Source organism: Protopterus annectens, chromosome 8.part0 (genome assembly GCF_019279795.1).
Source record: "Protopterus annectens isolate FY-2018-M chromosome 8.part0, PAN1.0, whole genome shotgun sequence".
In the NCBI taxonomy this organism is placed as follows: Eukaryota; Metazoa; Chordata; order Ceratodontiformes; family Protopteridae; genus Protopterus; species Protopterus annectens.
Genome location: NC_056741.1, coordinates 199,982,099 through 199,999,598, shown reverse-complemented (window position 1 = coordinate 199,999,598; position 17,500 = coordinate 199,982,099). Strand labels below are relative to the sequence as shown.

At 35.4% G+C, this 17,500-nt stretch overlaps 1 protein-coding gene across 1 annotated transcript in view; it reads left to right on the top strand.

The window, feature by feature from the left end:
* Positions 1-17,500, top strand: part of LOC122808699 (alpha-2-macroglobulin-like protein 1) — a 1,234,219-nt gene that overhangs the window by 1,105,070 nt on the left and 111,649 nt on the right. Inside the window, exon 30 of the mRNA XM_044079685.1 lies at positions 10,703-10,918. Coding sequence (XP_043935620.1) covers positions 10,703-10,918 — 216 coding nt within the window. The remainder of the gene's footprint in view (positions 1-10,702; positions 10,919-17,500) is intronic.

The following is a 17,500-nucleotide window of genomic DNA, read 5'->3' as shown; positions in this document are numbered from 1 at the left end:
TCCTCTCGTTCAGTTTTTTCTGAAGTAGAATGGATTCTTCTAATACAGACACTGGAGTCTGAGTGTCTTCTGCCTCTTCTTGGAGAGGAATCTCATGACAGTATTTCTCAGACTGTTTTTATCTCTACCTTATCTATCTTATTTCTGTTCTTTTACATTTTACACATGATCCAGAGAATCTCCTTTTATTTCTGTTTAGGTTTTCTATTTTGGCTCTATCCGAATATCATTAGAGTTCTGTTCAAGGTTAACTTGTCTGTCAATATCCATTATTTTTTTCTTTAGGTTGTTCTAGCTCTGCTTCATTTAAGTATCACAATATTCTTATTTCCTTGTTTTTCATTGTGTCACTCTCTTTCTGTCTCATTGTGAGTGAACACTATCATCAAACTTTCTTTTTCCTTTGTAGGTTGCTTTCCCTTGCAAAAGCTGAGTGACAAAAACAAACAATTATCTAGAGCTCTGATGAGGTAGTATTTCTTCCTGTTTTACTACACTAATAAAATCTTTCTTACTGATACATTTTCCTCATCAGTGCACTCCTGCAGCTTTGAATTCTTCATTTTTGAAGCTTTCAGTTTTAGCTTAACATAACTTTTAGACTTTTGCTCATGAACATTTTATATACTTCTTATATTGTTTCTTTTGAATACTCTATTTCAGTGAGTGATTCCTTCTCTGTTACTAGTCATCTGTAGGCCATTTTTAGCAAATGTTTTAGGCAACAGTACTTACTGTGTTATTCCCTTACTTCTGTAGCCTCTGCTCCTTCAGGCTTCTTTGGCCTACATATGTGTTGAAATGTATCTTGTGGTGAAGGTGTGTCTTAACTCTGTAACCTTTATTAAATGTACCTGTGGGGTATTCTAACAATATTCTTTGATCTTTGTTTGCTAAGTTGTCACAAACAAATTTGCATATCGTGGAAACTGTACAACCTAGACATACATTGTTAGACCATTTTTGTTAACCAGACATAAACTTTCACATAACAGTAAGAGCTTCCTCTATGAGTGCATGTTTATGGAGATATTTACAGAGCTATGAAAGCATATGTTCAGTTGTATAATTAGCAATATAAATAACAATGCATATTTCTCGAAATGTGCAACTCACAGTGCAAATATCAAAGACAGTTTTCTTCAACAACTTATAGGGCAGTATTCATAGCAGTTTTCCCAAATGTGATAGGGTATAGCTGATATTTATGAATGAGAGTAGCAAAGGCAAAGTTCACAAAGGTCACTTATGCTAACAAGAAATGCCTTAAATATAATGAAATGCAAACGGGAAATGTTGCAAAGTAGTGTATGTTAATGAGGCGTTCTCATGATTCATAGTCCTAATATCTGCACTGTACACAAATTCCTTCTTAAAAGCAATAATTCACCTTTGATATCTGAGCTGCAATTAATGATCTTGGCTCCAGCCATCCTTTCAGTAGTTTGGACAACTGATTGAAAGGCAACAAATAGTCAAATGGAAATGAAACCTCTCCTTCTTCCATCTAGCCAGGGTGAGTGTCCCACAGAGGTCAATATTAGGCTCCTTTTTATTGAATGTTAAGAACAATGTACCTTCTGCCACATTTCCTGCTACAGTATGAGATGATTCAGCTCTTATATTTACCAGTACTTCAGCACATAATGCAAAATGCTTTCACCAGCATCAGAACATACAGCTAAAAGGTGACACTACTTTTAAGCCCCCAGAAAAATTTTCACTCCTAAACAATAGCAAACTTACACAAATCTTTCAAAATAACCATAATCAGCAACACAAGAATTGAAATTGTAACCTAAAGAAAACTTCTAGATATCCTAATTGACAATAACCTCATCTGATCAAAACATATTACAAGGCATTGAAAGAAACACTAGAGAAACTCAAATCAAATCCGCTACAAACCAAACATTTGAAATGCAGTCTTGCACAACCCTGAAACAACTAAAGTGGCTTCAGCTACCAAACTATTTTGTGTACTCGCAACTTACTACTGCTTATACTCAAATACATGCACCAGAAAAATATCTAACTCCAAAAGACACCCTGACACACTACCCTCTAGGTAGAAATCTTTGCTCAGATAATAAACTCTTAGAAATTATAACAGAGTCTAATTACTCACCAGCGAACGCAGTATACTCCCATTATGTATCTAATCTCTGAAATTCCATCCCAACATACCTAAAATAGGCTATGAAACTATCCACCTTCAAGCTCTTACTAAAACAGCACCTAAATCACACATGGTATTGCATATGCTTACCACCTAGATAACTCTACTGTCCTTTTTTACCTTCCTATCTTAATCCACACTTTACATTTCTATTTTGTTCTGACATTCCCACTTTATCCATCTCCTTCAAGTGCCCCCCCCACTCTCTTATAACCAGGTTTTACATCAGTATATATCCTCCTATTCTTATTCCTGCTATCTTTGACTAATCAGCTATACAACACCTGACCCCCCCCCCCTTCTAGCTTTAGCTATTGACTATTTACTGGCTAATGTTTCACACTCATTTATTTATTATTGGCATCTATACCACAACCATCCTTACCCGTGTCTTGTGATTTCTATGTTTAAGATGTTTTATTTATTTATTTATTTATTTTATATTTGTTGACCGGGCTAGTCAAACTGGATACATATCCATTTTCAGTACAGGCCCGGGGAGAAAAGCTCCAAACATGAGTAAATTATAACATTCAAAACTTCAAAAAATGACTAGTTTCAATTACATAATTCTTTATACATAAAAACTTTATTTAACCAGTCATTCAAAATCTTTAAAATTTTTAAATATGTTTGTCACATATGTTGCACATTAACTATTGCACGCTAAATGATTTATACTTTAAATTTGATATCATGAATACTCTCACCACAGAAGGAATTTTATCTTTGTATACCTGATTGTATCTATACCTCTTAAGAACTATCTCTGTAATGTACTTTTCTGAATAATTTCTTCTGACATAAGTGTCTTAAATGTACCTCTGAGAGATTTTCTCCCCAGGCCTCAAATGAAAATGGGCTTTTGGGCTTTATCCAGTCAGACTTTCCCACTTAGCAAACTCAAATAAATAAATGATGAAAATAAAAACCTTTTGGATATGGAGGAAAATATGGAGCAGAGTCTCTTTAGTTCTGAATAATTTATTTGAAAAATAAATAAAAGGTATTTGAGTACTTTTGTTCATTCCGGTAATGTTACATGGTTGAACTTCGTCAGAAATACAAGTCAACTTATGCAGACACAGATTTTTTAAAAAAACTTTTGCAACTGACTGTTAGGGGGGAAGGGACTACTCCTACCCTATCTAATCCATTTAAGGATATTTTTAATATTTATATTCCCATTCAGACCTGGGGGCATGTCAGCCTGGATTTTCACCTGCCATCTAAGTTCTTTGACTTCCAGCTGGGGGTTGCTACCAACGCATGGAATGGCAACTTTTTCCACGACTAGGAAGAGGAATCTTTTACACCGTGAGCTGGGTAGGCTGTGTTTAGCCAGGATATTTTTGATGTCATGGTTTCTTAGTGCCTGTTAGTGTTCCTTGATATGGTCACTGAGCTTTCTAACTTTTTGCCCACATAGAAAACTCTGCATTGCTCGCAGACTGCTAGGTACACTATGCTGGCAGTGTTCCAGTCAAAAGCTTCTTGGAACTGGAGACGGTGTCTCTGGGATTTTAAGGTGAAGGATTCCCCTTTGGCTATGAATTGGCAGCAAATGCTTTTGCCACAACAATGCATACCAGGTGATCGGAAAGAGCTGGAATTGGAAGCTGAGGGAGTTATGTTGAACATCGCTTTTAGAGACAGTGTTTTCCTGTAGCTAAAGGCTGGAGAGGGCCCAAGGGCTTTGTGCAGATCTTTACTGCTTTTAATGATCTCCCAGTTTCTTGTTATGATGGTTGTTAAGGATTCCAAGTGTAGGGAGATTGGCAGGGGGAATCTAGAGCTGTCTTTAGAGGCAGTGGATTTATTTGGGCTGCTAAAACCATAACTTGAGATGGGGGGTATCTGTGGAGTCTCTTTTCACAGATCTCACTCAGGATATTGTTGATCAGCCCTTCAGGGTAATGTTTCTCAGCGAAAAGCTTTTTTAGAAATTGGCATTCTCTCTTAAATGTGTTGTCTTCGCTGACCATGTGGCTTAACCACACAATTTGCCCCTTGACAATATTTTTCTTCATGAAGAAGGAGTGTTGGCTGGTAAAGTCGAGGTAATTGTTATGGAAGGTCTGTTTTCTGTGGATGTTGGTGGCAAATTTATTGATGAGGGGGTTGAGGGACAACGTGACTTTTAGAAAGTGGACTTCCTTCCCTTTGCCCGAGAGAGTGAAGTCTAAGAAGTCGATGCTATGACTAATTCTGTCCAGAAAGGGGTCCAGTTCTTCTTGGGGCCCTTTACAGAAGACACAAATGTTGTCTATATAATGCTTATATAGACAAATGGACTCAAATCCAGCCAGGTTCATGAGAATGTCGGCTTCCCACCAGCTTAGAACTAAGTTGGCACAGGTTGGCGCCATTTTGGCACCCTGGCCACCCCTTGGAATTGTTAGTAGATAGTACCATTAAACAAGAAGAAATAGTTTTTGAGTATTAGTCTTAAAAGCGAGATAAGCACTTGGATTCTTTATGCTGGGGTGTGGATGTAATCAGCTAGGTATTTTACCACACTTTCTAAGCCTTGTTGGTGAGGGATGCTGAGTTACAGGGCCACTACATCAATAGTGACTAGTGTGCAGTAGCCAGCAATGGGAGGATGCTGGTGGATTGCATTTAAGAATTCCCAGGAGTCCCTCAGATAGAACTGGGACTCCTGTACTATGGGGTTCAAGTAAAAATAAAGTAGGGCAGAGATGAACTCAGTCTTGGTTTTCTTCGATGCCACAATGTGTCTAAGGGGGGGGGGGGAGTTGCGGAGTCCTTGTGTGTTTTTAGGATGTCAAACATCCCCCTGATTAGGGGGGATTGAACTGTCATATAGTCAATTTCCCAGTCGGAGATCAGATCTTTGCAACAGAGGTTGAGCAGTGCTTTATCAATATTGAGAAAGCTTTGGTCAACTGTATCGGGGGACTCTGCCCTGTAATTGGCAGTGTTGGATAAGGTGTCATCCATCTTAGTGATATATGTGCTGGTGTCTATTATAATGATCAAATAAATAAATATTTGTCTCATTCAAATAATTTGATTAAGTCTTGGTATAAAGAAAGAGCTTTAGATGAAATAATAAATAAAACATTTTATATAATTCAATTGATCAAAATATTAAAGGAACTTTGTGTGTGTGTGTGTGTGTGTGTGTGTGTGTGTGTGTGTGTGTGTGTGTGTGTGTGTGTGTGTGTGTGTGTGTGTGTGTGTGTGTGTGTGTGTGCGTGTATGGGTCTATATTAGTTCATCAAAGTTTAGCATCAGCAAACACCTATTCAGCCCCCACACTTCAACGATAATTGCATCAGTGATTCACTGAATTAACAAGGGCAAAGAAGTAGCTGGCCAACTACTCACCTTTGCCCTTTTCTCCACTGTAGTGTGATCTCAGAGTCGGTATATATAGTTAGGGAGGCTGTGGGGATTGCTGCCCCCCACTTCAGTCGGTTCGATTTAGTTGCATGTCAGTCCATTGTGTTGTAGGGCAAGCATTTACATGCCCTTGGTATATTCAGTGAATCCCTGAAATGATTTTCATTGAAATGCGATCGCTGAATAGGTGCTCGCTGAAGTTAGACCTCAGCAAACTAAAATGCACCATAAATATATATATATATATATATATATATATATATATATATATATATGGTTACCATCACAAAATCAAAGGTACGTTGGTTGAGCAACGGAACGTTGAAGACGGAATCCATACAGTACAGAATATTGACAACAACATGGTCGACTAGAAAATGCCGAATCAATGTTCAGAAGTCGACAGCATGAACTGCAACCATCCAAACCATCTGTGCACATCATTGACACTGGCAGCACTCTCCATACAAACAGCATATGCAGGCTTGCTGAATACTATGGAGCCAAATTAACATTAAGGCTACAAACGAGCAAGATTACAGAACCCGCCAAGGTGCTACTACCAAGAAATGGCAAGGTATGTAGCTACAGTATGGTAACACAATGTTAAACAGGCATATGAGCAGTGAAATGTTGTAAACTGACTTGCGGCTATACAGTATTTGTTGTAGTACTGCTTCAACATCTTAGGAAGACATAGCACATGTTCTGGGAAAGCTGGGTGAGACGTACGGAACAATCCAAAGCCACAAGAGGAAACCCATGCTATATGTAGATGGATATCAGTATATTCAAGAGAAGACATCAAGTGACAAAATATACTGGTGCTGTTGTAAAAAACTGAGTGACAAATGCAAAGGAAGGTGTATAACAACAGGCGGTGGGGGTGGTCACATACTTCTAAAGAGCACAGGGCATATATAGGCTCCAGATACAGTCAGGGCTGCAGTACCTGATGTGAGGGAGAGATTGAAGAGAAGGGCGGAGAGTTCTATTGAAGGCCCTTGTAAAGTGATCTCGGAGATATTAGCAGATGCACCCACAACTCTGGTGAATGTCCTACCAAATACATTGGCATTGAAGCAGATAGTCTGTAGGGTTAGGCAAGGTAAAAGGAAAAGTATAGTCTCTGACATTAAGAATCTGATCTAACACCTAGACACCTACCCATAAAAAATTACCAATTAGTGATAGAACACACGGGATCTGCATCTCCTACTGGTAATTGTGTCATTATCACTACTGAGACTAACCTGGAAGTTATGTATAATTCTGATTATATCCTAGTGGATAGGAGAGTTCCTATTAGTACCTCAGAGTGCAAACAAATCTACACTATCCATTGCAAACTTGAAGTTGCTGGCGTTAGTAAAGTTATTCCAGTACAATATGGTATACTCCCCTCCAAGTCAGAAGCATGTTACAATATGTTTTGGGACTGTGTATTCAATTTGTGCTGTAGGCATGACTATAAGTTAAGCCCTTGACTTGTACTCAGTGACTTTGAAAAGGGTGCAGTAAACGCGATACAGACACATTTCAGTAGTAGCATTACAAAGGGTTGCTGGTTCCATTTATGTCAAATTGTTTGGTGGCAGATTCAGTATTTACACCTTGCAGATGACATTGGTAAGTCAATCCCATTTGCTCTACTATGTAAGCAGACCCTTGCATTGGCATTCATAGATCCAGAGTATGTGGAAGGTGCACTGCAAGAAATAGAATCTGATATGCCTGATAATGCTAAGCCTCTGTGCAGGTTAGGAAGAAGTATGTATCAGGAAGACCAAGGAGATAAGTATGTGTAGCAACACAATGGAATGATTGCCGCCATTATTTAACGTGAACTTCTGTAATCAATGGGATACCTGTGGCCTCAGATATCCTAGGAGCCAGAATGCTGCAGAAGGGTGGCACCGTCAACTTAGAAGTTTGATGGGAAAGCCAGAGTTGCATGCTGTGCAGCATGAAGAAAATAGAGTGGAGGATATCAAGAGTAGACTAACCAGTGGTATTCCACCAGCACCGAAGATGCGGAAATTAGTAAATAAGGAAGCTTGATTCACAGAGTTGTTGGATAGGAGGGATGAGTTAAGTGTTAGGGAGTTTTTGCACATTGTAGCTCAACACTGTTCTTTCTAATATGTATTGTCATTGTTTAGAGTGGATATGTGACAAAACCATATATTTCTGGTGTATATTTCATGACAAATGTGTATGCTGGTAAACGGGGTACAGTACGTACTATGCACAGGTGTCTTTCATTGCAATACTGCGGAAGTTGATGGTTTAGGTTGACCCTGTTATACTCGCCTGACATGAATGCCGTGGTTTGAATTTTCTGTAGGGTTCCAGACTGTGGAGATAGCATTTTTTATGTTGGATATGTGTTTAAATACAGCTAACCATGTCTCTACACTGCAGACTACATCTAATTTGCGGTTTTGACACCTGCCAGTGTTTTTTCATAATTCAACATTGGGAATCCTCGACCTCTTTTTTTTTGCGACATTTATTTTCGACCATACAACCGTTCGACACATGGTAGTTCGATTTAGTGATGGTAAACCAGATATATATATATATAGATATGTATATAGATAGACTGATATAGATATATGCACATAAGCATAGATTTATAAGAACAATAAATACAAAATATATAGTGATTATGAAAGAATCTAAGTAGTATCTTGAGAGTAAACACCTCCTTGCAGTGCTATACTAATACTAAAATCTAACTCATCCACTTGCTCTAACATCATACCAGGGATGGAGTACTCACTGCACAAATATGAGAAATGTGTAATATACCTGCTATCCAAGGAGCAGGAGATGACCTTCACTAACATTCTATGCCAATGAAACTACTCATGGGGTGGATCCCTCTTTAAATCACCCCAGAATTTCTTGGCTACTTCACTAGTACTATTGTCAAGGTGAGTGGAGTGAAATGTCCTCAGTGCTGTTGTAATTATCTGATGAACCAAGGACACTGTGGTTGGACAAGCCCAATGTGAGCAGTGGTACCATACTCTACCCTTGCTCTGCACTGTCCATGAGGTTGAAATTGCAGTTCAAACCAAAAGGAGAGATGTTGTGTCAAAAACAGAGCTGCTGAAAATCAAACAAAGATCAAAGAATACTACTGTGTCACAGAAAACCAACCACAGTGAAACATGCCACAATAAATTTTTCATTTATTCGAGTTTATAAGGAAGATTATTCTTGGTGTATCTGGCTAATAAAAGGGAAAACTAATTTTGATTTGTCTCACTGTTAGTTTCCTGTGACAATGGTGTATTATTTTGCTGAAATTATAGCTTGATTTTTACTGTCTGAAGAAGTTGCCTATGATTACAGTCGTGATGATTAGATAAATGTTTTCAGTATTCCAATAAAATTGTTGCATGGGCTATGTTTTCTGCTTGTTTTGTGGGGAATGGACGGGGAGCAGACCATCTAATTGTTGACTTTAGCTGATGATGGTTATCACAAAAGGTGTACCTATATGTCAGAACTAACAGCAGACATCTGTCTGCCTGCAGAACTATATCTGGCATACAGGTGCAGTTGTTAGATCTAGAAAATACTTAACACCATAGTGACAACTATATATCAAAAATAACAGTCCGTGCAGGACAAAGAAAAACTATGCTCTGCACAGATTGTAAACTCCAGCATTATAGGAAGTTATGTGATCGTATCAAACTAAGAAGGCATAGCTTCAACAGCTGACGTTTATAGTTTGGTATGGCCACTATGGATGAAGAGGGTAACTTCAATATTCTACTTAAACTACAATGCAGCTTCACATGTACTTAAGAACTACTGCAGGAGGCATTTAAACAATATACCAACTAATGTCTACAGTGTGTTTGACCAAGTACAGATGGAGATTTTGCTCTGCCAAATACATCCACTGAAAATAATAGTCTATACAATTATTTAACAGCATTGGAAAAAAGTATGATCCTGCAGTGTGAACAGCTCTTGCTATGGAATTGCAATTGCTATACAAATCTTCAATTGCCTGCAGAGCTTCAGTTCTTGTGGAGTAACTGTTTGTAGGTGTGCTATCCCAGGTATGCACTGTTGTGTAAGCTGGCCTCATAAATCTAGAATTGAACCTTTCAGTTTTCTTATCACAGGTCCAAAATCTAATATGCTATCCAGAGAAAATGCTCAATAGGTAGTAATGGCATTTTCTTTTAGGATTCCTTAAGAAATTTGCTATTTAGAATAGTTTTGAAGTCAGGATTTCCTGAGCATATTGGAGATATTATGGGAAAATGTGTATTTTAATATTCAGCATTGGCAATCATTTTACAATGAACACCACTTGAAAAAATTGTTAAAATATTTAAATGTTGAAAGAGCACAGACCCTCAAATATTGCCAAATATTCCATGAATTAACTGTGGAAAACACAAACTTAACATTAAATAGCATAAAGTAATGTAACGTTATGTCTGTAATAAGGCAACAAAGCATGTTCTGAGGAAGTACTTGATGACACTGAAAGTTAACATTAATTATCAAGAATTGTTTAAATTTAAAATCTAATGACTATAATGTGCAAAGATTGAAACAATAAAAGTTTTAAATTTGACTGGACTTGCTCAGTTACTCGTTAGGCAAAACAGACAAAAGCAAACTGAGGGAATCAAACTAAGGACTGCAGAATTAAACTAATTAGTAATTCCTAGCTTTAATCATATTTGTACAAGAATTATACTCATTCCTCTAAGAGATAGGTATATTTTAATTGGATAGTGCTACCATGTTTGTAAAAGTCTGCATAGCCTTATCTAGAAACTATATTTATTACAAGAATACACAAAAAAAAATCTTTAATTTTATGCATGTGAGATACAATGAATATTTCCTGTGTTTTACAATGTGTTCTTCATATTTACATATCAGTATTGCATATTTTCAATGATGTGCATTTCACTTCAATCTAAGATAGTTCAAAAAATACCCTTATAAAAGGAAGTCATATTTTTTTACAATGAAACCTTAAAGGAATTAATTATTCACTCAACAGTTTTGTTCTGATTAATAATTAAAATGTAACAGAAAGTTATGTAATTTACTGTAAAATAAGTATAATTTCTTGCCATATGATGCTATTCAAAATTGTTTTTTCAGGATACTGTGGTTGGTTTCAATGCACTTGGAAAATTTGGTGCCATGTTTAACAGTGCCACACTTCAAGCAAATGTAAACATTTACAAAGGTGAAGCATTGTTATCAACTATACAAGTCAATGAAGAAAACCGTTTACTACTTCAGCAGTACTATCTGGAGAAATTATTTGGCAATTACACAATCGAAGTCACTGGACAAGGCTGTGTTATTTTACAGGTTTGTAGAATAACTTTGGAGTGCTCTATTTTCTATTTATTCCTATCATAAAGACACCACTGATTTATTTTACGTATATGGGCCTGCCATGTTTCATGGAATGCAGTTTCTTTGACAAACACAGGACAGTAATTCAACGTTGATGGTATGGATAGCCAAGCAGTGGAAATGTCGATACTATGTAATGTCAAAATAGGTAAGTAGGCTTGGAGGGGTGGGATTGTTTGTGTGTGTAATTAGGGTTAGGGTCAGGTTAGGGTCAGGTATGAATGAAGAATAGGTGTTGTATGTTTGCGTGTGAGTTTGTGTATTTTAGGGATAGGGTTAGGTTAGGGGATAAATGTACTGTTGTCTGTGTGTGTTTGTAAATGTTTGTCCAAGTGTGTCTTGTTATGAGGAACGTTTTATGAAGCCAAGGTGTAGGGTTGGGTTTGAGGGAAGGGGAGGCATTATGGTTATAGTTAGCATCAGTCTGAAAAGAAAAGTAACAGTGTTTAGTTCAAGGAAGGAGGAATCACTAGGGGGCCTCTTTCCTCACTCTCAATTTAAAAAATAACAGATGATATAAGGTAGCATTTTTAATTTCTGTAATAGCCTATTCTAGTGACATTTAAATTAAAATTCCTTAGTCCAAAGCTAGAAAGAAGGAACAGGTATTACTTGGTTTAATTTATTAAACATAGATAGCATAGAAGGATGTGCTTTTATAGTTTATCAGTACTAGACCTAGATACACATATCACTATTATATAGACACATTCTTTATTCATTTGACTGACTTATTTATCAAAGAATTGGTCTGTTGATTGTTGAGACAAGCAGACATAAAGTAAGATTATAAGGCAGAAATAAACATTATTTAAAGAACAGCATTAACAATTCAGGTAACATTGCTATGTCTTCAACAGAGTTCAGCAATTTACTGAACAATAGTTTAAAAATGTAACAAATTGGAAGCATCCAATAAAATGTAAGTGCTAACTGAGAAAATAGTTCCAATTAATTTCCATGTTTAATGTCTTGGATCTTAAAGAAAGTGCTATATTTAAGAAATAACAGTTTTTTATACCATTTATTAAATGAAGCCTTTAGATCTTAAAGAAAGTACTATATTTAAGAAATAACAGTTTTTGATACCATGTATTTAATGAAGTCTGAAATAATGTAACAACAAGCAGAACAACAACCACAAGGAAAAGCACCTTTGTGGTTAGAAATGTGATTAATACTCAGAATATATAAAAGACTAATTTAACTACATGGTAACATAGCTGCCAAACTTGAACTTTAATTCAGGAAACATGAACATTGCAGAACATGCTATACAACACTGAATTAGTTTCTAGAAATGATCAACCATTTTAACAACAGAATTAAGAGGAAAGTATATTTTTTGTTGAGTAACAAGTACAGCTTGCTAGTTTTTCTTTTCCTTTTTTTCTTTGTTAATAGTTTACATAAGAGTATTCTCCTTTGTCAGTTAGTATATTTGATCTCCAATGGCTTAATTCCTTGGCATATTAGAAATGTGTGAAAATTAACAAGAATAAAAGTAAAACAACAGTTTACATACAGCATAAAACAACCAAAAAAAAAAAAAAAAAAGAACTGAGCATCGTAACAATAAGCCTTTAATATTACAATACAAGAAGCAAAGCTTTCAGGTCACAACCCCTTCATCAGTGCTAACATTATTCCTCAAACTAAATACATTTAAATCAAACCTTTACCCCGTGTAACACCCAATAGAAAAACAAAAACAATCCATTAATGTAGTCTTAAAGACATATAATAAATTACATTCTTAGTGTGCTAAAAACATGCCAAAAAATAGAATCAAAACATATATAAAAATATTTATTTTTATAAAATACTATTTATTATTAAAAACTTGTAATCATTTCTGTTTGTGCTTAAGAATAGATTTTAGAGTTACAGTTTGATTTAAACCTGGTGATTGATCAGCCTGTACCTGTAAAATCCATCTATACTCTCTTATTTCCAGTCTGTTATTTAAATTGCCCCTCCTAATGTCTTTAAATATCATATCTATAACTCTAAAAGTAAAAGAATGTAGTTTGCTAGTTACAGCAATATGTTTACTTAAAGCATTTGTTGGTGTATTTCTTTTGATGTCTGAGTTGTATTCAATAATTCTATCTTTAAGTCTCCTAGTTGATTTTCCAACATTAAAACTGGGACATAGCTTGCACTTTGCAAGGTATATTACATTCATTGAAATACAAGTTGCAAAACACTTAAAATAATATGTCTTAGCAGTTAATGGATGGACAAAGCTAGAATCTCTATTAATAAGATTACAACAATAACAGTTGCAACATGGGTATGTAACCTTCCTATTAAACTGTATATGTTGAAAATTCCTCCGCATCTCTCTATAACATAATTGTTGTTTAAGGCTGGAGCAATTACGACATGCAACTCTAGGCTTATCACTAGTTGTTGTAATTCTGACATAGCTTTTAAAATGCCCAGTTATCAGATATAATTTTTCTTACTTGACATCTACATCTACTGTATGTTGTTACACAAAGTAAAGTACAATCATTGTTTATGCAATGTAACTATTAATGTCAGAATTTTCTGCTTCACTATCGAAATACGATTGAGCCACAGTATCTCTTAGAGAGGTCACCTCATTATAAAGGTTGGTTAACATATCAGGTTCATTGCCCCTTTCTATAAACTCTTGTTTTATTTCATCTGTGTGTGGTAATTGACAAGGTCCCTATTTAACTATTCCTTTAAATACATGGGGCGCATGCATACTTTGTCTATGTGAATACCTATTTTTAAATATTGGGTTCTTATATATTGATTTATGCATATCCAATCCATCATAATGAATGGTAACATCTAAAAATTCAACACTATCCTTAGAGCTAGCCATAGAGAATTTTAAGAAGTTAGTACTATTATTCAAAATCTCAAAATACTAAGGGAGTCCTTCATCTGTACCATTCCAGATGAAAAAAAAAAAAAAAACATCCACAGAGTGTTTAAAAAAACAGACCTTGTTCGAAAAATGTATAGGACCATTATATATAACCTCATTCTCTCAGTTATTTAAGACTATTGTAGCATAAATATTGGCAATGGAGGTAACCATAGCTATCCCTGACATCTGCTGGTAATATTTGTTATCAAACACAAAGATGTTATTCTCCAATACAATTTCCATCAATTCACAAACTATTTCTACCTGTCGACCCATCGTTTGACCAGATTCTAATAGTAAATTTCTAATGGACGATATCCCATATATATTAGGTATTACCATGAAAAGAGATTTTATATCCAACACAATCATCAAAAAGCATGTAGATGTCTCATTTTTAAACCTAGAGTTTAACTGGATAAGGAAATCCACAGTATGCCTAATATAACGTTTTACATGCTTAATATAGGGACCTAAAATAGTCTGTAAATAAAAAGAAATGGGCTCAGAGAGCCATCTTCTCCCAGAGACAATGGGTCTCATGGGGGGAGTATCTAAAGATTTATGCACTTTGGGAAGGTCATACAGTATTAGTATAAAAGGAGAAGGTACAGTGAAGTAGTTAAAAATGTCAATACTAATATCATCTATCATCTGTAAATCATAAATAATCAAATTAACCTTAATAATTATTCTGTTAATATCAGCATCTGTAATTTCCTTGAAAGGGTTTTCATCAGACAAAATGTATACAATGATTGCAAATAATTTTACTCTTGCTCATTACAACAATTGCCCCACCCTTGGCAGCTTCTTTTATCACAATGCTTTCATTCTTTTTCAACTTACAAAGAGTGTCCAGTTCCTCCCTTGATAAGTTATAAAACTTACCAAACTTTTGCACATCATAGAGGCAACATAGGTGGAGTTCACTTACATTGTAAAATGCACATACAACTATATGACTATTAGGAACAAATACACTTCTATGTTTGCAAACCAAGTTAGATACATTGATACTGTTCTTAAAAATCAGCTTTAAATTCAGCTCATGTGTAAACAACTTCAAATCCACGAGCATATCAGTCAAATTATCAGTATTTGCTGGTATACAATTTAGACCTTATTATTATAAAGATATTTCAGCCACCGTTAAGATGACATTTGATATATTAATTATAAAACAACTCGGTACAGTACTTATCTCCGAACCTTGCTGTGTAGACGAGACCCACTTTAGCTTCTCCCTCTTTTTCTTTGTACCGAGCAAACTCTGGATGCATTCATTTTCTTAAAGGACACCTCTTCCAGTAATTTCAGATGAACAACTTGTTGGCAATGCTGAAAACACTGAAGGTGTTTCCTTAATCTCCTTGTAGCCAATGGATAACAAGCTAAGGTAGAGTTGGAGCTGTTTGATTCAGTCACTGGCTGTTGTACTATGTGTCCATTGGCTGGGTTGCTAGTCTCAAAATATGTAAATGAGATTGCTGTGCCAGTAAGAAGATATCATCTAGGTCATATAGGGAGCCCATTGCTGGTGTGGATTTAACCCCATTAGTGCTGATATTATTCCTAAGTTGTTTGGCATCATTAAACCATTGCCAAGAAAAAATGTGTCCATTGTTAAAATCTTTAATGTCCCTGCGTAATTTGTGGTGTTTAGCTGCTTCCATCTTAGTGTCATATTTATTTAACCATTCTAACATGCTGTTGTACTTGGCAGTATACAAGTTAAAGTTGGGCAACATGGAGATATCAGTTTCCAGTTTATTTCCTCCTGTAGTTGTTTCTCAATATTTACAAAATATTCATTCATTAAGGTCATATATTCACTGCTCAGCTTTATATTTATATTCATTTCCTGCCATTTTTTTAAATAACGTAGGGTGTAAATTTTCAAATGAGGCCATCTTAAGTACCCTCAAGCCACTAGGAACAATACCCAGCTCCAAGTATGTTAAAAAACTGAAATGTTGCCACTGAATTGTCTTAAATTTCTCCACCTTACATTCTAGTTGATTTAAAGAGGGCAAAGTTATGGTCACCAGTTTCAGAAACAGTTTCTTTCCAAGCAGAGTTGACCAAACCCACAAAAGACAACATATATGGACAAGCATTCATCATGTCATTTGTTATGATTAATTTTTATAGCTTATCGGCTGTGTAAGGTATATTTAAAATCAAAACAATACCGATAGGTCTTAAATTCTTGTAAATAGAATTCAAACAAAAATAACAAGAATAAAAGTAAAACAACAGTTCACATACAGCATAAAAACAACCAAAAAATGGAAATGCTCAAGTAAGCCTTTAACACGTCTTTATTTTTATACCTTCTTGTAAAAATATATACTCATGGTATCTTGTGTTTCCAGTACCTGCCCTGCTACTGTAATGTGTTTATTTGTTTGTTTGTTTATTTATAGCTATTTTTTAATGTTTCTTTTTGATTGAAGCACTGATATTTCATTTGTACAGGAGGACTCATGCTAAGAGTTCTTTGTTTAAGAATGGCTTTGGCAGTATTTCTTTCTTTTTTTCTTCTATTTATTTATTTATTCTTTTGTTTTTTTTTTTGGTTTTTTTTTTTTTTTTGCTTACCTGCCGCAATAGAAAGACAGGAAGAGAGGACAGTGACAGGAATGAAGGACTGTAAACTCCATAGATTGCAACAAAGAGCCCATTCATGCTTGAATATTTGGATGTCATACTGAGAAGAAACTGACATACTGCTGGCTTTGAACTTTACTTATTTAGACAAACTTATGCACGGTGTCTGTTTATGGCTAAGTTGCAGTTTTTGAGCAGTAAATGAGTTTGATTTTGCATTTGACTTTTACTCTGCACTGCATTCTGTTTATTATCTATCAATAAGCATTGGAAAGGGAACAACTGTGTGGCTTCATCATTAGGCTTTTGGCTTTTGACTTTGTTTTATGTCTGTTCTGGAGTTATTCTTTAATGATAATGCCCAAAGAATAATGTTATGGATTAGATGCTTTGCACTGGAAAATTGACAATTCTCATTTTGTCTTTGGTTCTTACATTTCTTTAAATTATTTTTATTTGCTTTATAGGCACTAACAAAACACTCATAGCAGAGTGTGTTAACTATTTACAGCAGCACACAGCATTATCTAATTATTTCTAGACCTTTACAGATATGCAATTACACACCATGGACAAAAACAGATAAAAAGAAAAAAAAACAGAGAAAATAAATATAAATTTCTTCATATAACAGGTGCAGATTAATAATTTTTCTCTCCAATATTCTTTCTTATCCCACTTACTCTATTCCCTGTCTGTTAATTGCTGGTACAACTCACCCTCCCAACTGTAACATTTTTTTCTTATCTTCCTGTCAATATGGTCTTGGTTTGTGTCCATCTCTAACAGACATAGACCCAACCATTTTAAAATTCCCCACTAAGAATTATACACCATTGGAATCTGGAATATATGTTAAACTTGATATAGTTAAGGCCAAGATGACAAGAATAGACTTTGACATCTTAGAAATTATTAAATGAAAATGGTCTGTAATAAGCTGTCTTACATGAGATTATCATCAAATGTTCTACAGTGGACAAAAATCTTGCAGAAGAAATGGAGTAACC